This window comes from Podarcis liolepis (assembly GCF_965112155.1).
Source record: "Podarcis liolepis genome assembly, chromosome: Z".
NCBI classification, from domain to species: Eukaryota; Metazoa; Chordata; class Lepidosauria; order Squamata; family Lacertidae; genus Podarcis; species Podarcis liolepis.
In genome coordinates, this window is record NC_139570.1 from 46,544,432 (window position 1) to 46,569,288 (window position 24,857).

The 24,857-nt window shown below is 43.1% G+C and overlaps 1 protein-coding gene across 6 annotated transcripts in view; it reads right to left on the bottom strand.

The window, feature by feature from the left end:
* The window catches only part of CDK5RAP2 (CDK5 regulatory subunit associated protein 2), a 138,048-nt gene that overhangs the window by 16,473 nt on the left and 96,718 nt on the right, over positions 1-24,857 (bottom strand). For 3 of the 6 annotated variants that reach the window (XM_083485682.1, XM_083485681.1, XM_083485680.1), the window contains exons 24-31: positions 23,389-23,977; positions 20,490-20,722; positions 16,462-16,510; positions 15,392-15,510; positions 9,236-9,361; positions 5,574-5,690; positions 4,689-4,878; positions 1,892-2,013 (exon numbers count right to left, since the gene is read on the bottom strand). In XM_083485682.1, coding sequence (XP_083341808.1) covers positions 1,892-2,013; positions 4,689-4,878; positions 5,574-5,690; positions 9,236-9,361; positions 15,392-15,510; positions 16,462-16,510; positions 20,490-20,722; positions 23,389-23,977 — 1,545 coding nt within the window. The remainder of the gene's footprint in view (positions 1-1,891; positions 2,014-4,688; positions 4,879-5,573; positions 5,691-9,235; positions 9,362-15,391; positions 15,511-16,461; positions 16,511-20,489; positions 20,723-23,388; positions 23,978-24,857) is intronic. The other 3 variants (XM_083485685.1, XM_083485684.1, XM_083485683.1) reach the window with 1 other exon arrangement.

A 24,857-nucleotide genomic window follows, 5' to 3' on the forward strand; every position in this document is an offset into this window, starting at 1 on the left:
TGCGTACACAAATACACACCCCTCTCCAACCTTAATTACTTCTATCCTCCAAAGATTTAATAAGAGCCAAAAAAATAAATTTAAAAAATCACTTTGTCCGTAAAAGCTAATGTTGCATACCCAAGGTAAAATTATGTATATTAACGGACTGGGGGATATATATCCTGAAGGGCATTTGGAAGCATGGCATGAAAAAGAAAAAAATGGAAAGAAGGAAGAGTAGATACTGAAAATGAAGGCAGTTTCATCAAAAGCCTGGACAACATTTAATCATGGAAACTGAGAATCCCAGGTATTCTTAATCTGCCAAAAAGGCAAAGGTTTGTGGTTTCATAAACAGATGGGCCATATCTGTGGTTGGAATGCTAAGCATTATTTTCCAGGAACACCTTTCTCCCTTGCAGCTAAAATCGTAACAGTTCACTTTTTAACCCTCTGCCTCAGCTCTAAGTTCATCAATGGAGGTATGAAAGCAGCCTTGGGCTTAGATGTGGGAAATGCAGGCTCTGTTTCCTGCTCAACTGTGTCCAATCTTGCCTTCTAATACAGTCACACTTACTACTGTAAAAATGAAGAGGAAGGTTTCTCTTAATCATCTGGGCATTTTTGTGAAATATGCCAGGGGCAGAACACAGGCCAAATGGCAGTATTTTAAAACTACCTACGCAGAGACAATTAAAAGCTCATTGCCTTTCCTGTTTGTTGCTAATAATTGGGGCTACTTGAACCCAATTAGCTGTTTTCTGATAGTGAACTTGAAGGATCAACTCTAGGATGAGAAATTCTAGAATTTGTGTTACTCCCCCCCCCAAATTATCATTCTCTCTCTTTTCCTTCTCTTTCTTCCAGTGACATGCCATGTAATTGCTAAATGATGTTTTACAAGCATTGGGATCACAGCCATGTAAAGAAGTTCACTAATGTAACTAGTCCAAACATTTTACTGACAGATGTTAGGTCTTCTGCAGCCTAAAAGAAAGAGGATCCAGCATGCATTTGGCCCAGACAAATGGTGATTTAAAAGCTTCTCTAAGAAAATGATATTTTTTTAACGGCTTCTCTGATGCAGAGCAGAAACAAATGCCCTTCAGAGAGGTTAAATCTGCATTTGCTGCACCCCTGGATCTGCGGTGCACTTGCATGAGGTTGACATTAACCCCCATACATGGTACCTTCATTTCCCCATTACGGGTGCATGATGGGTAGTACCAGGGAGTAGCAAGTGGTCCATAATGTAAAAATCACCTTGCTAACTAATGAAACTATGGGTGACAAGTAACTAACCATTGGTTTCCCTGTGCTTACAGGAATTCCCAAACTTGAATATCAACAGAGAATGCTGTAGGAACAGAGGAAGAGGATGCAGCAAACATAAGGATGAGCAAAATGGCACGACTGGTTTCCTTGGCAGAAGCCATTTTCTAATTAAACTTAGTGATGGGTGAGATCCAGGTGGGTACATCTGGATGAATTAGTGCTTACACATTTCTCTGCAAGCATTTAGTAAAAGTTTGCATCCTGCATCCCAGGGGTCACCAAGCCACAAAACACCAAGCCACAGTTATACTGTGTGTAGGCACAGTATAACACAAAATGTCTGCCACATTTAAAAGCACACAGAAGAGACACGACTACAAAAGGTGTGGGCATGCCTCTCCTGCCTCATCAGCAGCTCTATCAAAGAGGAATAAAGCACCAACATCAGCCACCAAAGCACTTGCTCCAAGAGAGAAGTACCTAGCATCTCTCCTCTGTTCAGAATGGAGAGGATAGGTGTCCAATCTTGGCAGCAATTGAAATGTAGGAACTGAGCAGGAAAAGCAAAAGCCTTGTGTGAATTTCTGAGGGAGCATATAGTGGGACCTACCACCAAGATCATATTGTTTCATACCTTTTTGACTTCTGATTGCTTCATCTAACTTTTCGTATACCTTCAGCTCCAGTTGCAGTGAGTGTAGTAATTTGTCGTTCTCTGACAGCTGATGCTGTTTGGCGTTCAGCTCAATTTGCAGCCTGTGACATTCCAATTGAACTGGTCAGTATGAGTTTAAACATTGCAACCATAAGTTGTGGCCAGGCTGTGCTAGCACAATTTTTGCTATCATGAAAAACCAATGATGCCTCAGGAAAGAAAATTTAGAATTACAGGACTAGAACAGACCAGGTCATTGACAACTCCTACCCTAAGGAGGATTTTTGATGTTATCAGCCTTACACAGACTAACCCCCACCATCCAGATCACAGTTCAGGATGGAGATGATAAACTTGACCACACTCAGGTCGATGCAGAATGGATAGCTGCAGAAACTTGAGCAACCCACCACAAGGAAAGGATAAAACCTTCTAAAGCCACTAATGCATGATTTTGTCCCCAATTGTTTGGGCTGTTGCTGTTGTTATTTCCTGCAATGTTTAGCCTACACATCCTGATGGCCGCACTAGAGGCTACCTGCCAATGTTTTGTTTTTAAAATCCAATGCTCACTGTGTATGGAAAAGCAGTTTCAGAAAGGCAGCAATTTAGAATGGAGCACTGGGGGAGGAATTAAAGTCTTTCCCATCTGCTCAAAATCCCCCTCAAAGATGCTAACCCTCCTTCTCTTGCAAGCTTCCAGATGCACTTGCAAGGGTAAACATACATCTGGAAAAATGGCTGGGGGAGGCATTTTGAAGCACAAAGCAGTACATAAAAACATAGTAAGCTGCCTTCTATTCACACTAGTGGTCCATCTAGCTCAGTTTTGGCTATGCTGAGTAACAGTGGCTCTCCAGGGTTTCAAAGGTGGTTCTCTCTGAACTCAATCTGGAGACACTGGGGAATGAGCCTGGGACCTTTTCTATGAAAAGCAGATGTTCTACAATTGAGCCATAGCCCTTCCCAGGAGGTAGTGAGAAGGTTTTAAACACACACTCTCTTCTCCCATCATCTGCTCCTGAAGCTGATTTTACATAAACAAAGCAAATACGTGACCTGTGCATATCATAGGGGTAGCCAATATGGTGCCCTCCAGATGTTGTTGGACTACAACTTCTATCAGCTCCAGCCAACATGGCCAGTAGTCAGGGAGGACGAGAGCTGCGGTCACATGTCGGGGGGGGCTCATATTGGCTACCCGTAGTATACAATCTCAATTCAGCCCTGTCAGCAGCCCCCCAGATCAACTCCACAGTGATCCTGTCGGGGCTCCACTCGGTCAGCAGCTCGGATGATGTGAAACCCTTCCTGGGCATGAGGGCCATGATGCTCAGGAAGGACCTCTGTGCCATCTGTGGTGGCTGGTCGTCAGGTGAGAAGACCCCCCCCCCCCCCGCTGGGTGCAGGGGCTCCAGATTCTTGGGGTGTGTGTGGAGCAGCTTGGGGGAGGGTGGTCACTTCTGGCAGAGATGGGGACGCTTGGGACAGTTGCCAGTCGATGGGGAAGTGTCTAGCCCACTCAGAGGGGGGATAGGTGATGTTTCCATTCCATCAGCGGAGGAAAGGAACAGAAGCACCCCCCAATGACCCTACTAGGCACTCCCAGGGCTATTAAAATGGTAATACAGTCATACCTTGGGTTGAAGTGGCTTCGGGTTGAGCATTTTCGGGTTGCGCTCTGTGGCGACCCAGAAGTAACGGAGCACGATACTTCCGGGTTTCGCCGCTCGCGCATGCGCAGACGCTCGAAATGATGTCACATGCATGCGCAGAAGCAGCGATTCGCGACCTGCGCACATGTGGGTTGCGTTCGCTTCAGGATGCGAACGGGGGTTCCGGAACGGATCCCGTTCACATCCAGAGGTACGACTGTACTAATACAAAGGGACTCTCTACTGGGTCGGCTAGCTAGGACAGGTGTGTCATGGAGGGAGATGTTTTGCTCCCTCTGGGTCCTGCCTGAGATGGATTGGTAGAGGGCGGAGGAAGAGGATGGTTGGAGTGGTCCAGCCCTTTTGTACCTACTCCCTCTCTTGGGATTTTCAGTCTCCAAACTGGGTAAGGCTGGTTTCAGGGGAAAACAGTTGCGCAGTCTTAGATTCATGATGAATTTAAGGAGGGGGGAAATGGGTGATCATGGAGTGTGATGTTTTGTGGGAGGGGGGAAGCAAAAGCTGGAAGGCAGGACAGGGGTTGAGGCTAAGGAAATTCCTGGACTTTAGGGGTTAGACTGGATGAGCCTTTGAGTCACTTCCAACACTACAGTTATGTGATTCCTTGACTGCAAAGGCAAAGCCACCCAAAGATACCTGTAATCTTGGCACTGAAGTACATGCCACCCAGCCACATCTTGCCCCAAGTTCTAGTATCTCAGAAGAAGGAGACTACCTCCTCAAACCTTGGGCAGAGGACTCTGCTTTACCTTCATACAGCCTTACTAGGGGTTTGTTTTGTTTTGTTTTGTTTTGTTTTGCTCGCCAGCCTCACCTACCTGCCACGGCCTTCCCCTTACCTACCATCTAAGCCTTGTCCAAACCACTCCTCCCCTCAAACCTCGCCAAACCTCTGCTCACAGGTCTGGGTCACTTGCTCACTCCCATCGCTGATTTCTTCCTCCTCACCCTTCAACACTACTGTGATTGCCAGCAGCTCCAAGAGCCCAGTTTGTCACCACCGTGAAGTTCATAGCTTCACCTACTGACTGCTATGCAAACTGCAGTATGACTACATTCTTTGGAAATATGTTTTGGGGGAGAAATAACAGGGTCACTACCTGTTTAGTTCATTTCTAACGCTGTAAATATCATGAGTCAGATGCCCATTTTCTTCCTCTTGCTTCCCAAGCTGCTTCTGCAGTTTCTCCTTCTCCTTCTTGAGGTGCTCGTAGTCCTTGTGAAGGCGCTCGGCAGCAAGGTGCTTCTTCGACAGGGATTCTCTCAACTTTTCATTTTCCTTTTGTTTCTCTGGAAGGAAACAAAGCTCAGTTTGTTGGCAATTTAAGCATAATCTGAGCAAAACTGCTAGGGAAAATTAATGATTTATATATTTATTTCAACATTAAAGACGCCCACAACTCGGAGAAGCAATAAGTGAAATGAGATACTCATGTGACATTTACAATTCTAGCATCCCAATTTTCTCTCCTGCGGCTCTGGAATAGAAAATGCATTTCAAAGAAATAAAAAAAACAACCCTTACAATACCTGAGTTCTATAAGAGGGATTTTATCATAAGAAGGAAGGTGATGTCCATCAGTTGCTGGAATGAGATCTCCTTGTAGTGGCTAAGCATCCTCCACAATGCTCCACTTACAAGCTGCTACCATTTTGCCTCTCTACAAAAGGTTTCATTTGCAGTTTTATTGATTATTATTTTATTCAGATTGTGAAACACCTTTGTGGGGTAGAGGAGTTCTATTGTAGATATAAATGTTGCAATGAATAAATGAGACAATGAGGACTAGCGATCTTCTTTTCAAAGCAACATTTTCAGAAATCTGTTGAGTACAGCAGATATTCTAACAGGCAAACTAGCACCTACAAAACATTCTCTTCTCGAGTGTGATGTTGAAAAGGCACAACAATATTGTCCTACCATTTTCAAACAAATAACTCCAAATTGTTGTGCTCTCTCTTTAACACCGAGTTTCTTATCGTACCTTGAGATCCCTTTGCCAGCATCATATTCAAAGCCTGATTTTGCTTCCTCAGGAAATGAATTTCAGAAGTCAGGGAATTATGTTGCTCCGAGCCACGAATACAAACGTTTGCAGAACCTATAAATATATACATAAAAACGATTTATGAGTCATCTCTAGGTCAGTAAAGATTAAACTTTCCCAGACAAGAACAATTTAAACAATGCAGGGAGGGGGGCAATACACACACTATGAAAGCTATTTATCCCCTATATATTCTGAAGGTTATCATCAGAGTAAAAGGTAATTCAGGTGGACTCTGATCAAGCCATTCCAACACCACTACTGATGCTGGGCTAATATCAGTAAAATTGCAAATTATCCCTGGCAGATAATGATGTTGGGTGCAGACATTGCCACACTTATCTTGGGCCTCCAGCTAGAGATTGCAAGAAGACGAATTTGCAGTCATTTTCAACACTCTGGTAAATTACTGCATTTACAAAAAGGAAAAAAGGAAAGAAAGAAGAATAAAAGGAGGATGCTAGTTTTGCGTTTGACAAGTTCCAGTTGATCTATTGGTTGAATTGCAATTTTCATCTGCTGAAAGAGCAGTTGCGCAGGTAGACTTTACAAGAGGAGGGGGCCCTCTGCTAGAGGTTAAGAGAACTCCCCCCCCCCATTAACAAGGCTGACCTCAACATGCCTGGAGCCACTTGTGAAACAAAAACTATGTGGCAGTAATACAAGCCTGCATTATTTCACCTTTATTTTAGTTATTCAAGGGCTTGGAAGCAAGGGTGACTCCTCACTGGGGCTCAGAGCCACGGAGTTCTCCCCCATCCCCACCTCACAAAATGAATCCTAGATACCTGAAGGTATACTCCACTGAAATCAAGAAGCATATTAATTACCTTTAAATTATTTTGAACTTTTCTTCTTCTTCTCAATTTTAGAAACTCATATTCATTTGCTCTATACAGACAACAGGTCAAACCAGGGTTTCTGCTAGCCATAGCTTAGAAGCCAGACCATAGCTTTAGATCCCAAATATATAACTGGGAAGCCATGGTTTAGAACCACCTGCCCACTTCCAATTTCTGTCCCACTCAACTTCATGAATTCTCTCTCATTTCTATGAAACACTAGATTCTGATGGTGGAGCACTGACTGTAGCTATGGCTTGTCAAGTAGGATATCACACCACACCATGGTATGTGCAAACAATGACTTCTTACCTTGTTTAGCTGGTTGATAACAAAACACTCCCTCAGTTTAGCTATCACCTCAAGCCATATTTAAACCTCCTTATCTGCCATTTGACATGATTCTTCAGTTGAGTGTGGTCAAGTTCAGACACAATAATCTCGCTTAAAATACCACGGTTTATTAAACTGAGAATGTCCTTGTATTGTGTTTTAATATGCCAAGGGTTTTAAGCAGGAAACCATGGTACCTAAGCCTTTTCCATGAAATCTTTTGCCTCAGCCCCCTAGTTCCCATATCCTATTGCAACTAACTCTGAAACCAAGCCTAAGTACAGTGACTGAATCAACCATACTCTTTCCTTGTTCATTCCTGCCTCCACATCCCTCTTCCTCCTCTTCCCTCTCCCCGCTTTATTTCCATGCACTAAATCTGAGATGGAAAGCTCCTTGGGGCAGCAGCCTTCCCTCTTGTAATCTGTATGCTGCGAGTGCTCTATAACAATCACCAGTCCCCAGGATCAGATATGAAGCTGAAGCTAGGAACGCAAGCAGTTTATGAAGCTGAGATGGTTACAGTGAGCATAAACACAGGCACATCTGGCCTGAGCTTTCGTCAGTGATGGGTAGCTGCTCGCAGCACCAAAATGCTGAGTTCATTTATAACAAGCAAGCAAGTTTCTAGCTGTCAAGGTTGCAGAGGTGTTTGAAGATATGATGGATAAAAGCAATAATGGATCAGACAAGGAGCCAAGGTAAAGAAGCCCACATTCATTGCTTTCTTTCCCCCACCCCTTCAAATATTGCTGTTTCAAAGGTTAATTCATTTGTCACAGCCATGGAAGCTCTCCCACAAGCCAGTGTTGTGTATAAAATTATATTGTAAGAAAGAGATGTGTGATTTGTAGCTTTAGTGGTAAAAGGGTTGAGCTATGAATCAAGAAACTTCCGTGGCCCAAATCTCCCCTGCACCATAAACTGAGTGGCTGCAGCAAAGCCAGTCTCTCTGAGCCAACTGCATAATGGGGGGAAACATTCACCCACTTTACGGGATTGTTAGGATTACAATGATTTAATCTACGATGGGGTAAACTCCATGAAGCCCCACCACAGACAACAATCACACCAAAGCTTTGCCACTGATCACCAGTTAAGTGTAAGGGACAGAGAAAAGAAGAAATTGCCAAGAAAAAGGCCAAGGAAGAGAAGTCTCTCCAGATCGTTGATTAGCCTAACTTATGCTAACCCCGGACAGCATAAGCCTGAAGAGCAGGATGGCCCCTCTCCCTGGCTGTCACCACCAGAGAGAGTTTTAACCTCTGGCAGAAGTATGTCCCCTGTCTGGATCCAGTAAACAGGCAGCACAGGGCAACTTTTCATTGGGTCAGTAGAAACCCCCTTTCCTTCTTGTGTACTGGAATAGCCATAAGCAAGGGAGTAATTCAATAAACAAGCCCACATTAAACACAATAATACATTTTATGTGCTGTGTAGTTTGAGCCCACAGCCTCAAGGTCAAATGGACAAGATGGCTGAAGATTAATCATCAGATAGCCCACATTTCTTAAGAGATTAAACAGAAACTGCAGCGATCCTATCTCCTTGCCTAAAAAATAATGAACAGGACCAGGCTGCAATGCAAAGCGTTAGCCCCTTTCCTTCATGTTTTTTGATCCAAATCCACTCTCCCTGAAAGCTGCTTACCCCACAGAAGAAAAGATACAGAAACCAAACCAGGGGAGAGACACGCTCCATTCCCTCAGCATTGGTTTTCCAACTCGATTCCCCTCCCCACACTACTTTTCAGCTTAAACATAGCTCTCCTGCTGCCTTGTCTTGATTTGCCATCAAAATACGAAGGAGCTGGGAGGATTCTCTCACTTACAAATACAAAACAGCCCTGCTCCTTTTTCCGCAGTGGTAAGGAATCCATCACACAGTGATAAATTTGATTAACCAAAGTAACAGAAAGATGGATGAAAAGGTGTAAGAGATTGTATGCCTGCTGCATTAACCAGATGTCCTTTCCTCAAATCTTTATGAAGCCATAAAAACAAGAGCTGGAATAGTTTCAGGTGTGGTCATTTCGCAAGTGAACAGCATGGCTTTCCAGCTGCTTGTAAATACTTCATGAACAAACTCAGAGGCATTTATATATATACTTTTCCATTAGTGTAAATTACTCCTGAGAGGAATCACCATTTCCAGATAGCACCATTTAAAAACAACAACAAAGGTGCAACCATAGGATGCTTAAAAATGCAACATTTAATAAGAGTAGGGTTCAAAGCAGAGCCTGAGGAGGAAGTTTAGCACCTTTCCTGTGTCTTCTGATATGGGGCAGGTACGAATACTCATAAAACCCATATTGTTATATCACTGTTTGCATATAAAGGAGGGCTATTTTCTTTTTGGAGGTCTACACAGCTCTCCTTCCTTCCAACCTTCCTAAGCAGACTTTGACTTCAAATATTCTACCTTGCTCCTGAGCAGAATCTGACACTTGTTGCTCAAGTTGCTTCCTTAGCCGGTCGTTGGTTCTGATGGATTCCTCAAGCTGGTGCCTCAACATTCGTATTTCTTGGAGATGCTCCATCAACAACTCTAAATAAATGGCAAGAGAGTGGCCATATCAAAGTCTGGAGCAGGGGACTGAAAATATTATGGCTCTTTACTAGTTACTGGAGGGCTTTCACATTTAGGTCTCCAAAAGCAAGCATCAGTCATTTTACCCTGACACACAAAATATAAAATCTGACACAAATTGGATGAAGGGCGGTACAGAAAATTTAATAGTAATACAGTGGTACCTTGGGTTACATACGCTTCAGGTTACATATGCTTCAGGTTACAGACTCCGCTGACCCAGAATTAGTACCTCAGGTTAAGAACTTTGCTTCAGGATGAGAACAGAAATCGCAAAGCGGCAGCGGGAGGCCCCATTAGCTAAAGTGGTGCTTCAGGTTAAGAAGGGACCTCCGTAACGAATTAAGTACTTAACCCCAGGTACCACTGTAGTAGTAATATAATCTGTGTGGGGCATACACAAGTCAGTAACTCTCAAAGCAAAGTTGGCTACAATCACTGTGCTCCCCCACACCCAATGTCATTGGAGTCCATTCTCCCGTCACCCCTGGCCATTGGCTATGCTGGCTAGGGCTGAAGGGAGCTGGAGTCCAGCAACAACCAGAGGGCCAGAGGTTCCCCTGACCTGATTTATATCAATGCTATTGAAGAAATGTCACCAACTCCTCCCAGATTTCCTATCTTCCTTCAACTCGCAGAGGGCAATGGAAGCTGCCTACACTTTCGTGTATATGTGTGTGTATGTACGCATGTTTATATTCCCATCTTTCCCATCAGAATAGCTTTCAAGGCAGCTGACAGACCAATTAAATGCAATACAAAATGCCAACTAAAATGGATTAAAAGACAACAGAAGAATAAGGAAGAAGCAGTAGAGTGCTGTTGAAAGCTCAGAAAAACTTCACCTCACTTCAGTAATTAGGGAGGAGGTATGGAAGACTCTTAATGCAATCTATACTTCCCATTTCATGCTTTGTCAAATTATGTCCCCCACTACCTTCTCAACACAGTAATTTGAGTTCTGCAAGGGAGGAAGTTCAATAGTTGATGTACCACCACAGGGACGGCCCTCTCTTTCCTGTGCAACCAGCCTACCTTTTGAATTCAGGGCTACCATATGAAGAATCTCAGGTGGCAATCTCAGGTGACAAGGCGAGCTAATCTAAAAAAAGGGTTTTTTCAACTCCCCAGCTTCATTCCTGAAAATAAGTCCACTTTACATGTCAATGCATTTGGTCACTCTTTTGAAACTCTTCCTTTCTCCCTTCTTCCTGTGACCCTGTCCTACACTCACTTCTTCCTTCTCTACCTCTGATCTCAAACTACTGTTGACATGTGGTTTGTAAATTCACCGGGGCAGGAACCCCTTAGTTTCACTAATGATACTCTGTAGAGCATCATGAACTCAGACAACACTTTATGAAACTATTTAGTAGATGAGTTTGATTCACATAGCACAGGAAAAAGAATAAGGAAGCATATTACACAGTATTCTGTTTCAATTAAAAAGTACCTTTGATGGTTGACTGCAGGTTCCCTCCACCTGCAGTAACTTCCACATTGGTCAGGAATTCACCTATTCCATTTTATTTGTTAGTTCAGCCAGTTCCAATAAATTCTGTTTTATTTTAAACAGAGCATTTTGCAAACACCACCTGCTTTCAATTGAGTCTCTAGCAGAACAGCCTGGTAAGCATCAGTTGCACTGGGTGTCCTGTTCCAGGTCAAGTCTCACTCCTCCTATTAATTATGCAGCACACTTCAATCCCAATGAAACAGTACCTGGGCTTTTATAGCGGTAGAAACCATGTAACTTAAACATCACCTATCAGTTTGTCTGTATTCTAGCTCCTAATTTGAATTTTAGAGAAAAGTCCATCTATTTTTAAAATACAAACACTAAAAGTCTAAAACAAGGATAGGCAGATTGAATCCACTGGTAGAAGATCTCTGAGTGATTTGTGGTAAAATGGATCTACCTACTACCTACGATTTCACAATATTAGCAACAAAATGAGTGCTCTCACACCTTAAATTATATTACTGAAATGAAGAAATCTTAGGGTATCCAGAAATAGATTTTCAAGAGAAAGAACTGTGAACTCCATTCAGTTCTGAAATTCAAAACTTATTCCTGTAGAATTATTATGTTTACATCTTTTGCTCCAAGCTGATCTTGGGGTACTCATAGAACAATGAAGCAGATTCTGTCAGCCAATAGGTCTGTGTGCCTCAATTTAAAATAACAATGGCGGAGGATGGAATCCTGGCCAGAAAATCTAGTAGATGTCCTTCTATGCCTAGTAAACCTGTAGTGGGTAAACTAGTTGTTCTTTGTAAGTTTACTGTTCTAGCCAAAGGCCATGACAAACTTGTAGCAATAGTATTTATAATATAATACAGAACAAACATCCATAATATAAGCCAACATCCACGATGCAGAAGATACCAGAGACACCAGTAAGCTTAAATGTAGCTTGATTTCAGATTATACCTCTGAATCACCACAACAACTAATACAGTCATACCTCGGGTTGAAGTAGCTTCAGGTTAAGCATTTTCAGGTTGCACTCCACGGCGACCCGGAAGTAACAGAGCGTGTTACTTCCAGGTTTCGCCACTCACGCATGCGCAGACGCTCAAAATGACGTCATGCGCATGCGCGGAAGCGACGAATCACAACCCGTGCACGTGCAGACGCGGGTTACGTTCACTTCAGGATGCGTACAGGGCTTTGGAACAGATCCCGTTCGCATCCAGAGGTACCACTGTAGTGATTTTATCAAACTCCTTTTCCCTCTTTTTTTTGCAGCCAATGCACAGAGGGCCACTCTCTGAGTTATGAAGCTATTGTTGTCACTCAAATGAAATTGGACCATTTCTGCGAGGCTTTACCTGCTTGCTTGTTTATTTATGTGATCAAAGATTTAAAAACTGATCTCAGGTCTATATATAAGGGGGCAGGCTAACAGATAATGAGTAATATCTTCCACCTGAGGTTGACCAGAAATACAAAGTCTGTTGATGCACGGGACCTTGTTGCAGTACCCATCCAAGGATGTGGTGGGCATCACTTGGAAACGAAGCGCAATACAGTGGTGCCTCGCAAGACGAAAATAATCCGTTCCGTGAGTCTCTTTGTCTAGCGGTTTTTTCGTCTTGCGAAGCAACCCTATTAGCGGCTTAGCAGATTAGCGCTATTAGCGGTTTAGCGGCTATTAAAGGCTTAGCGGCTTAGTGGCTAAAAGGCTATTAGCGGCTTAGCGGCTTAGAAAAAGGGGGGGAAAGCGGGGGGAAATGGCAAGACTCGCAAGACTTTTTCGTCTTGCGAAGCAAGCCCATAGGGAAATTCGTCTAGCGAAGCAACACAAAAACGGAAAACCCTTTCGTCTAGCGGGTTTTTCGTCTTGCGAGGCATTCGTCTTGCGGGGCACCACTGTAAAGGCATTTTTAAGGAAGCTGTTAAGAGTTCGGTCAGATGACTAGCAGTAAAATGCTCTGTTCTTGGGAGTGGATACTAAGGATGAAATTTAGTATTTCTAATAAGTTGCAGGTCCCTTCTGGATTCTATCCAGAAGAGCCAATCCCTTAGTTGACATGTATTCAAGGTAAATGCAGAGTTCAGTTCTGGAAAATAATCATAGTCTAAAATATCTTGACAAGCTGCTTTTCAGCACTGGTTCTCACCCAATTCCCTATAGCACAGCACAGGAAAACACTCAATTGGCATAACAGCAATTCTTCTAATATACTTTAACTGAGTGCAGTCAACTCTTGCCTTAATTGTCAGCCACTTGGATTTTGTACAAAGAAGAGCTCCTGATATTCCTGATGGTACAGAGTATTTCTTCCAGGGGAAAATATATATATTCTGCACAGTTTCCAAAACTTTAATGGAGTTAAAATCAGAGCCTCAGATTTCAACACCACAGAGCACTGGATAAGCACTTTGCTACCAAGTATATTTTGGGCAGGTTCAATCAGCTGCCCTACCTTATTGTAATAGAACTTCATCAATGTCCCTATGCTTTTCTCTGCTTTGACTTTTACTTCCTCCATACAGCACTTCCAAGAGAGGGTTTCACTAAAGAGAACACCCAGATATGAGTGAGTTTGTTCTACAGCTTGCTGATCTAAATACCATTTATACTTAGGACTGTGTTTGCTAACAAATCATTAAGAGTAATATATAGGCTTTCCTGTCATTAATATAAAAGTTTAAAAGAGTGGGAGCCAGAGTGCAACCTTTTAAACCATGGGTCGGCAATGTGCAGCCCATGGGCTGGAAACAACCCACAGAGGCCATTTAACTGGCCCACGAGCCGCCCCAGAACCAAGCCACCCACTCGGCGAGTCCCAGCGTGCTGTGCTACACCGGCGCAGCACAGCACAGGGACTCGCTTCCACAGTGCTGGAAATTGCATCTGTGCACACGCAGACACCAGAAATCACATCTGCGCGAGTGAAAACAACGAAAATTGTGACTGTGCAGACCCTGGAAATCGCAGGTGCATGCACTCATGCAGGCGCACGCGGGCTCCGACCCCTGTTTTAAACCTACTCTGACCCTCATTTCAGTACAGCTGTTAGATCAATAACAGAAATCTGCAGTCAGTATTGGCAATTTGTAATTTCTCCCAGTCTGTTTCGATTAATAGAGGCAAATGCAGCAGAGATAAAAAGGCTACATAAAGATTATTCTTAATGTTCCTAATCTATTTCCTTATACAATGGTTCAGAATAAAACATTGATCAATGGTACTGTGTCCTTCTCTGAACCCCACTTGTTTTCATGAATAATGTCGTTATTTTGCAACCAGTCTGATTATTTTTGAAGGAGATACCATGCATAGCTTTGAGATGTCTAACAAGCTAAGTGGCCAATAGTTTTTGCCCTTGTTTATGGTAGTAAATAAGCCAGTCATGGTGGGCATCCACCATGCTATGCATTCCTTATAGCACTCAGTTTTGATTTCTACTGGCAATTATAATTATTTTGAATTCCAAAATCTGCTATCCAAACTTCTCCTGCCAAATCAAGTCATATAAAATAAGTCAAGCTCTGACTTCCTCAGCCCCTTTTAAATTTCTTAACAGCTGACTGGCTAGAAGAGTTACAATCCTGTAAGTTGAGGGCAGGAGCAGCTTAGGTTAATAAGACCTAGTCTCCTGCAAACATATTTTATCAAATTGCTAGAGCATACAAATAAAATCCTTATCCATCTTATTATCCCAACCTGCCAGGTTCCAGGAAAAACTATTAAGACCTTTTTGGATGTTTTCTAGTCAGTTATGGTATCTTAAAGGAGAGCTGAAGGTATCATAATTTGATTTTCTATAATTACCCCTAGGCCTGGTCTTATCTTGAGCATTTGTTAATGTATAATTCTTTTGATTTCTGAAAAATAAATTGCTAGCAGGGTTGAAGTTTTGAACCTCTAACTTGGGTATATTTCTTCCAATACCTGCATTTGGGCCAATATAATGAATCTTCCCTTCTTGACTATTGGAGCGTATCTGGATATTATTAGTAAAAGTAGCAAAGGCCTTATGGCTTGAGAATGTCCTGTTCTTTCCTCTCAAGTTGCCTTTTCCCAGATTGCAATTTCCTTTTTCTGCTATGCATAGGAGAGGGATATTTAACTTGCTATTGGTTGTGCAGCCTTTTAATTCTAACTAACAGCTCTCTGTCAGCAAACATATAATGCAGCAAAAACAACGCAGGAGGCAGCAGTTACGAGTTATCAATGTCTGCAGCCAAAGAGGTGCACTCTACTCTCTCAAGACAGAAAGATTCCAACAACAAAATTGTTCAGTTACTGATATGGACTTAGCAATCTCAGACCTATCTAAATCTTGATGTATCTTCAAACCATCACTAACTTCAGTTTCTTTGCTGGTAGGTCCTGTCTGGAGTGCTGCAATCAGAATTCCTGTCTCCACTAACCCGACCAGTGTACCAATTATGGCATTCAAACCAGAAACTTCCTTTTCCAATGATGCCTCAAGGCTGCTAAAGATTCCCTCTGCTAGAGTAAACTAGTTTACCTGGGGGGAATTTGACCGGCATGATTGCCAGGTTTTCCCTCTCGCCCTCCATTTCTTCTTTTTCAGGCTGGGGGGATTCCAAAGAGGATGGCTTTTGTGGCATCTCCAAGTCAGATAAACTATAGAAGAAAAAGAAGAGGGGATGTCTTAACATGAATTCTGCCTAATGTCTGGAGAGCTTATTTATGGTAAGTTACATAGCCAAGTTCATGACCACTATGAATCACAGAAGTAGCAGACGGCAAGGAACTACCACTTCCACTTGCTGCTGCTCTCACCAGATGGACTGGGCCTCTTCCCACACTTCCCAAGGCCATCAGTTGCACCTGCCCTGTGATGAAGATGAACAGGATTAGCTGCTCTGGGAGTGGTGGCATCAACAGGGCCCCCATGAGCCAATCTGGGAGTGACAAGAAGCTGAGGATTATTTCCAACTACATTCTACTCAGAGTAGACCCACTGAATAGATCTAGGCTAGTCATGTTCATTAATTTAAAAGGGTATACTCAGAATATGACTAGCCAGATTCTTGCTATGATCCACTGCTTACAACATCTTGTAATGTTAAGAATTTGGTGTCAGAATTTGCTTCTTTTCCTCTCCCCCCCCCCCAATTCTTTTTCCCCTGTCTTTTTAAAGGGCAAGAGTCTGATGACAGGGACTTCTATTTTAAAAAAATATGATTTGCAAGCCACTGAATGAAATGTTTAATGGGAGAGCTTCCTAAGCAGCCTGGAAAGAGTGGCAATCCTGGTAACCCTTCTCATATGGAATAGCAAAACAAATAAGTTTCCCCCCCCCCAAAAAAAATGCTAATATAGCAATGATCAATTGATGTTTCAATGGATTCCTTGATGTGGAATAAGCTTTTCCCTTATTTGCCCTAGAGTTCATCAAGGGATATGTCCACTGTCTCACCTGAATCCCACAAAATATGCAGGGGAGCAGGAGGACACCAGACTCTCAACCTTCAGCCTAATGTAATTCTTAAAAACGTTGTGCCCCAATTGTAACTGCTAAGTGTACTGAACTAATAAAGAAAGGTTAGCAAAAGGAAATGATGCACTTACCTTCGTGCAAGGCCACATAGTTGTGTCATCTCATCATCTATTGACTCTCCTGCAATAGGGGAAAAGAAGCCTTTCAAAATTATGCTGAAATGATAAAGTGCTCTCTCCACCTCCCCAGCTACTGGTATTCAGAGGCATGTGGCCACTGAAAGAAACCAGATTTTTCCTGGTTCTGCATTCTGCAAACCTGGCATGCTTAGTCCCCACCCTCCCCAAGTCAAATGCAGAGGCCTTGGAGAAAAGGGTGTGGTGTTGAAGAGGCAAAGAAATCGTGCAAGTCCCTCTTAATAGTTTTTCCCTGCAAGAAACTCAAGCCATTGCAATCTGTCCCCCAAGCTTGCTACAGAAAGGACTTATATTTACCATGAAAAGTATTTCTAGATCCTGTAAAAGCTGCCACCAGATTTTAGGTTTGGCACTGCCTGGCGGTCAATAGGCAACATTGCAAGATTAAAAAAAAAAAAAAAATCAAGCAGGAAGCTGCAGTCTTAGCTCCTCCCTGCTTCAGTTTTTAGATAACAAGCCAGAAAGTTGGGAGATTTTGTATTAGTATAGTGTGGGAGGCAGCTTTCAACAGGAAAAGGTTGCCTAAAGGATTCACTGAGACTTCTCAGTAAGAAAGGTAGAAAAGTATGATGGAGGAACTATCAGACAAAGCATATAAGAGTAAAGGTATCACAGAATAATCACAGAATAGATTTGCACCAGGGAGTAAAGAAATCAGAGTGCCGGTAACTCTGCAAGAATCATGGACTCCTCATTCACCATCCCATCATCACCTTCATCCTGTGGCTGATGGTCGGAGTCAAGGTCTTCAAGGGAAACAGTGCCTGGGTTGAGACTAAGAACTCCTGCGTGAAGGTCACACTTTAGACTGCCTCCTGGAGGTGGAGGGAGTAATAGTAGATACAGATTGTTGGTGTAGAACAGGGGTCTGCAACCTTTAAGACAAAAAGAGCCACTTGGACCCATTTCCAAAGGAAAAAAAAACTGGGAGCCGCAAAACCATTGTGACATTTAAAACAAATATATCTCCGGAGCCGCAATCTGACAGCAGGCGGGAAGGTGACGTTGGGATGGTGCGTGACTAACGCACGCACCCCCCCCCATGCGACGTCACAGCCAGTACAGCGCCCGCCACAGTGGGGAGTATCGGGGCGCACAATACGCCTCCTCCCCTCGCTAGTATCCGCCCCGGAGCCGCGGCAAAGGTGTAAAAGAGCCACATGCGGCTCCGGAGCCGCGGGTTGCAGACCCCTGGTGTAGAACCTTTGGAAACTGATATGGGGCTGAAGGTAAAAGTACTTACTTAGCTAGGTCTCCTTGGGGCAGTGAAGTAGATTGGAAATTAAGGAACAAACAATGCAGAAAACTTCATCAGTTGAGACTGATTCTGGACAGTTGTGTATTGAGTATTGAATATTGAGGCTGGTTCATGCCTGGGTGAGCTGCATATCAGACCTTGGCTCTGATAGGAGTTTCCATAGGAAGGGGAAGCCCAGCCAGATGGGCAGGGTATAAATAATAAATTATTATTATTATTATTATTATTATTATTATTATTATGAGGAATTCTTCTAAGTCCAGCTGAGGGAGAGCTTCCTTGTGATTGAACTGCTTGCTCTCCTTGTCCTCCACAGGAATACAGCCATACCTCGGGTTACAGCCACTTCAGATTGCGTTTTTTCGGGATGCGGACAGCTAAATCCTGGAAGTACCGGAACGGGTTACTTTTGCGTTTCTGTGGTCATGCATGCACAGAAGCGCTAAATCGCGCTTTGCACATGTGCAGAAGCGCTAAATCGCAACCCGCGCATGCGGAGACGTAGGTTGCAAACGCTGCAGGTTGTGAACGTGCAGCCCACACGGATCACGTTTGCAACCCAAGGGTCCACTGTATTCTGTTGCCATCCTCTCTCTGTGCAGTGATCATTCTTCAGCCAAAGCAGGGACAGAGCCTCCTGCTGTGCTTTCTATTGCACACCTCTCCCCCAGTTAGAATAATGCCATATAAAGGGGAATTTATGGGCACACCTGATCTGGCTCTGAGATGTTCTGTATAGAAATCCCCTAGAGAGCGGGAAGGAGAGGCTGGTAAACTGGGAAGATCTGTCATAACTGTTGAAAGTAGCGGTAGCTGCTGCTTACATGGGAGGAGGGCTGGAGCTAAAGTCTGAGTAGAGGCAGATCTAGCTGAATCATGTCTATTGCCTTTACAGGCTGTAGTATGCTGCTGCAATTCTCTCCTGGCAGGAGAGTGTGGATTTCATCTGTGCCTTTACCATTTAAATGCAGGCAAAGAAGCAGAACTGAACAATAGCCAGTTGTTTGCAGATTGTTAGCAAAGTGGCAGAAAACTGGCTAAACCCCCATGGAGAACTAACAGTTTCCGTTTCCAAAGCCTTAACTGCACTCAGGATTAGGGTTCGAGAGGGAGAAATACAGAAGCTACTGATACTTATAAGTAGTGAAAATAAGCAGAAGGTAAAGGAACTAGAGCCACAGAGAAATTCAGCAAGAGGTAGAATAAACAAGGAATTAACCAGCCTGAAAAAAGGTGTGCACCAGAAGTCTCAGGAAGAAACAACCACTTCCCACAAGGCAAAATTAAAAACTGAGGGAGGGAGGAGCGGGGAGGAGCCAAGATGGCAGCTTCCTCTTTTAATTAATTAATTAATTTTTCAAGCTTGCATTATTGCCTATTGACCGCCAGGCAGCGCCACACCTAAACCCAATCTGGCCAGTTTTTTACAGGGTCTCCAGAAAGACAGGGATGTGTCAACTCAATTCCTGAGTCCCCTCCATATACCAGAAGACTTGGGAGAAAACAGGCTGGGGAGGAGGCTGCTCTCATTTTGTGCTAAACACCTGAAGAAGCAGCACAAGTTTCTCCTGTGGCCCTGCCTCTGCAAAAGCCCAGAGGAAAGAAAAAACCCTTCCTTCCCCCAAGTCCTCTACACATGCCAAAGGACCAAGGAGGCAGTGAGGGAATGATGACTGCAACAGCAGCTGGCCACTGACACCAAAACATATGGATGCATTGGGCTGGGGGAACCTATCCACCCCCTTTTTAGGAAGGCAAATTTTGTTTAAAGGTTATTATTATGACAGGCTGATGCATAGACATCATAAGGAGAGGCACGTCTTTTTATATTCTATAAAGTTTGAGGGCAGGAACTGCTGATTTTTAAGTCTTTCTGGGAGCCTTTTTGGCTACAGGGCTAAGTATAAATGCCTTTACTAAACAGAATTTTTAAAAATCAAATCTGCACCCCCAAACCACAGCCCTTCCACAAAACAGTGGACTATCACTGCCACTCTAACTTTCAGCCTGCTTGAATATTCTGCTCCAGCCCTCGTCTTTACTTGTGATTCAGTGCAACCCTATTGTGCAAAGATATATTGAATTGTCTCAGTTGTCAGCAATTTCATTAGTATATATGATACCATCTGCTGATTTGAACAGAAAGGCATTTTAATGTTTATTCGCTGGAGAAACTTATTTCCAATGTGAAGAATTTGATATATGATAATTGAATACACTCAAGTCTTTTGAGAATACAGCTAGGACATGTAAACTACAATATTGTTTCTCAAATTAAAGTCTCTTGGTATCGGAAAACAAAGGAACAGCAAACCCAGAAATATTTGCAACCCCATGCTGTGCCCATAAAGTTACACTTCTGCACACCTAATGGGGCATGCACTTGGTAGCACACTTGGTTGGTACTGCTACCCAATGGGATTGCAGTTTGTGGGATTGCCTGGAATTTCTGTCCAGAGTTTAAAATATACCTTTAAAAAACTGAACAGCAGCACTCAACTCTGCAACATTTGTTGAAGATCCTATAGTATATCTATATTCCTATCTTAAATGATAAATGAGGGGCCCAATCTTCGACAATCACCATGCGATAAGGAGAAGGGGAAAGAAAAAACATTGGCACACAGATAGGAGCCCAGAAAACAGATAGGAATGTGTGTCTCAGATCTATAACTGAAGATAAGCAACAAACACAGCCACGCACCATACAGACACTGCTGTTCCAGCCTCTCAAACAGCTGGGCACTTTGATTCAGCTGTTCGCGAAAGCCCTCTGCAACACAATAATCCACTTCGCTGGCCTGCAAGAGCTCCTCAAAAGCTCTGATCAAATTGGACAGGTGCTGGCGGTAAGTTGCACAGATGCTGTGGATCTCTTGAATTTTCTGACGCTGGTAAGACTGCTCATGTACTGGAGTGTGGATTGGGGAATCGTACCTTTAAAAAAGGGGGGGGGGGCAGAAGCCGACTTTAGAAAGAAGATGCATCTAACTTTTCAAAGTTGACTCAAAACACAATTTCTAGACTAGAATTTTGCACAAGGCATGATATTTGTGAGGGACCACATATGAGAGTATCTATTTCACCTCCCTTCTGCAGTCCCCCCTTGAAGAAAGCTCCTCTGCAGAATCACCTGGTGCCCTCTGGACCCACATTTCAGAGAGCGGAATTGATCAAAGCGTGAAGTTTTCCTCTAACTATAAAACTTACCAAAATATTTGTGATTTTTTAATAAGCAGTTTAAATCAACAAAATATTATATGAGCAGTGAGATATTTGCAGTTCATGGTGAACACAGAGGATGCTATTCAACTATGTCATACTCACAAGCAGATCCGCGGAAATCAATGAAAAATGCATGTTCATGGTTTTCAATGTGTTTACACTGGATAGGACTTAGTTGGATATCATCCAGTATTTCCAGTTTCTTTTAAATAGAGTACAATCAACAACTGATAATGATAGTGACCATTTGAAACATTTTTCTTACTACCTTGATAGTTCAGAAATGCAGAAATTCAGGAGCAAAGCAACTGTTATTGAAATGATATAGTGGGATTTAGAAGCAATTTAATTCTCCAGAGCAAATACCCTGAAGTGAACCCAATCAAGTCTGTTTGTACTCTTCTTTCTTGTTCTAACAGAGAAATAAATAGCACAAGGTTTTGCATTGTGTTTTGTGAAATAATTTTTCACTGATTTACCTTTTTGTACATTTCTTTTGTCATTTATGGAAAGGTGGCTGCAGTTGTTTTCCCCTCATCTTATGTATTGTGAACCTGGCATGTACTAATAAAAATCTAATTTCCCCAACCCCAGATGTGACATATAAAGTACCACTGAAGAACAAAATGAATACATAGAGAAGTAGATGTTTGGTAGATAAAGATAAACAAAATGAAACACCCCACCACAATCATCCTAGAAGCTCTAGCTGAGTTTTCCTGTTGACACACAAGAAAAGTCTGAAGGCCCATCCAGTGAAGCATCTTAGTTTCACAGTGGCCAAACAGATACCTGTGAGAAGCCCATAAGCAGTGCCTGAATGCAGCAGCACCCTCCCCACCTGCAGACCCCAGCAACTAGTATTCAGAGGCATGCTGTCTCCAGCTGTGGAGGCATAATATAGCCATCATGGCAGGTAACCACCAATAGCCTTATCCTCCATGAAAACTGTCTAATCCTCTTTTAAAGTTATCCAATTTCTGGCTTCCATTTCATAAGCCCTCATCATACTGCCTCCGATACTGGAGGTAGTACCCAGTCTTTTAATAATTTACCTCAACATAAGAAAAGCCTTGCTGGATCACAACAAAAACCCATCTAGTCCAGCATTCTGCTTCCCCAGTTAGCCAACCAGATGCTGCAACAGAAAGCCTACAGGCAGGACATGAAGAAAAGAGCCCTGTCTCATTGTTGATCCCAGAAATTGTTCCTCAAAATGGTGCCTTTCATAGATTCTATGATAGGAAACCATTGCTAAATGTATGCTCCATGAATTGCTTTAACCCTCTATTAAATCCACCCAAGCTAGTGGCCATCACTACATCTACTGTATTTGTGCTTGGTTCTCCAGTTGTACAGCTAGGGAGAGGAAGGTGCTCCAGAAGGTCATAACCACAGCCCAAAGGATTATTGGTCATCCTCTCCCATCTTTGGAAGAACTGTACGGTTCCCGTTGTCTTAGGAAAGCAAATAACATCCTGCAGGATTCATCTCACCCGGGACACTGTCTGTTTGCACTACTGCCTTCTGGCAGGAGATATAGAAACATCAAGTCAAAGACAAATAGACTGAAAAACAGTTTCTATCCAAGAGCTGTGGCCTTTTTGAATGCTGTAACTCGATAGTGTGACCTGGGAGTTTGATGGGTGTGGTGTGGGTGTGGCTGGAATGTGGTTTGTTTGGTTGTTGTTGTTGTTTCGCTTTTGTTGTTTTAAGGGATGGCATCCAATTTCGTTGCACTTTGTGCAATGTTGCACTTGTGTAATGACAATAAAGAATCTATTCTATTCTACTGACAACAAGCTCCATAAACAAATGATGCTCTATGGGGTGGGGGACCACCTTTATACAGCAGGCTAATTTCTCTGTTCTCCATCCAAACAAGCATGAGGACACTTCAGGCCAGGCAAAATCACTCAAGGGAGTTATGAAGCAGGGCTAGTGAGTATTGTGTGGTCTGAGAAGAGAATGTGGCCATGGGATAGTTCTGAGGGCCAGATAGGGAGATCTGGAGGGTCACATTTGGCCTGAGGTTCCCCATCCTTGCTCTAAGCTGCCTTCTGATGTTTCCCTAAGCCCAGCAAAACACTTTGGGTACTAAGCAAGGCAGTGAGGAATGTGTTCTTGGGTGAGTTATGAGGGCCAGATAGAGAGGCCTGGAGGGCTACATATCTGGCCTCCAAGCCTGAGCTTCCCCATCCCTGCCCTAGCATAATCTGTCTCATGATGACATGCATGAGGAGAAGACTCAGTACGGCCTCCAAGGCTGCTCAGAGTCTTACATTCAGAGTATTACATTCAAGAACCATTCATGTATTTACTTAACCATCCTGCCCACTCCAAACTTCCTCCCCAAAGCTGCTTTATCGTAAGCTCACCTAGCCAGTGAAACTCCTTTAAGTTTATTTTGCAGACGGCACACCTCATCCAGAAGATGTATGTTTGCAATCTGCTCTTTTTCCAACTCCATCTCATTCTCTGACAGCAGCTCCTTCAGCTTTTGAATTTTTTTTTCATTTTGTTGCTCCAAGTCATGAGATGTGAGATCCTTGATGCGGATTTGAGGCTCCTCTTGCAGATGCTCATCAGAAAAAGTCTGCAACTCTGGTCTACTGGCATCTATTATGGGAAGAAAATGATGGTGCGTGGGCAGCTCCCCATCATTCTGAGTTGTGCTTAAAATATCACCAGAAGGGAGTTGCTTGGCAGGCTCAAAGTGTATCATCAGCATCCTGTACTTTGCTAGTTCAGACTTCAGAATCTTAATTATTTGTCTCAATTCTTCAATGTCATCAGTAGCTTCATAGTCAAATGCATCTATGCTTGTAATTCTTAAGCTGAGTGAAAGCAGGCTCCTAGAGTCTGAGTATGTGGTAGTTGCATCAACATCTTCCTTCTCTGAGAAAGCAAACTCTTGATTTAGCTCCTTCATAGCAAGCTTTGACTCAGGTGTGGTAGTTTCTGTTTCTGGAAATAAAATAATGTGTTTTACTTAAAGGTTAGAGGTTATGATTCGGTCTAGGACATTCCCTTATTTCTGCAACCAATGAGGCTTCTGGGTCTGCCACTGCTCAGCATTATCTGCATGAATGGGAAATTTATGGTGCTCCAAATGTTGTGGGACTCAGTTCCTATCAGTCCCAGCCAGCATGGCCATTTGTTAGGGATCATAGGAACTGCAGTCCAGAAGGCCACAGGTTCCCCATTCCTACTATTATGAAAAGCTTATAGGAGGGGTGGAGAACTGGTGGTCCTTCAGTTGTTGTTAGAGTCCAACTCTCATAGCCATCTGCATCTAATACTCTTAATACTGACAGCTCCATTTACACAAGTGGCCTCTGCTTTGTCCAGTCACTTGACTATTCCAAAACTCAACTCATAAACTCTATGTCAACTATAAACAATTTGACTGAAAAAGTCTGAGTGCACAATCTATTATGAACAACCTGATTGCTGACAGTCCAAAAACCTGCTCTAAGTCATCCCTTTGAAGTACTACCTTGCTGGATACAGTCCAACAGTGTTTCCAAGAGTAGCTATGGCAGGAATGTGATAGTCAACTCCATTTGCATGGCACCAGCACAAAGTACTCAGAAATATTTTTCCTTTGCTTATAGAGGTTCCAATTAAATATCCCAATGAATACCAGATTAGACCTAACCATCAATCATTTCTCTAATCTAAGTGACACTGGAAAGCAATTCAGTTAGGTTAAAATGCCCAAGCTATCTGAATCCTACTCAGATAGTAGCAAACAACCCCAGACCAATTCTGTTGTGGTTTGCTAGTAACCAAGCAACATTCTTCATGTCCCATAACTGTTCTTCCAATTTCCATTCACTATCAT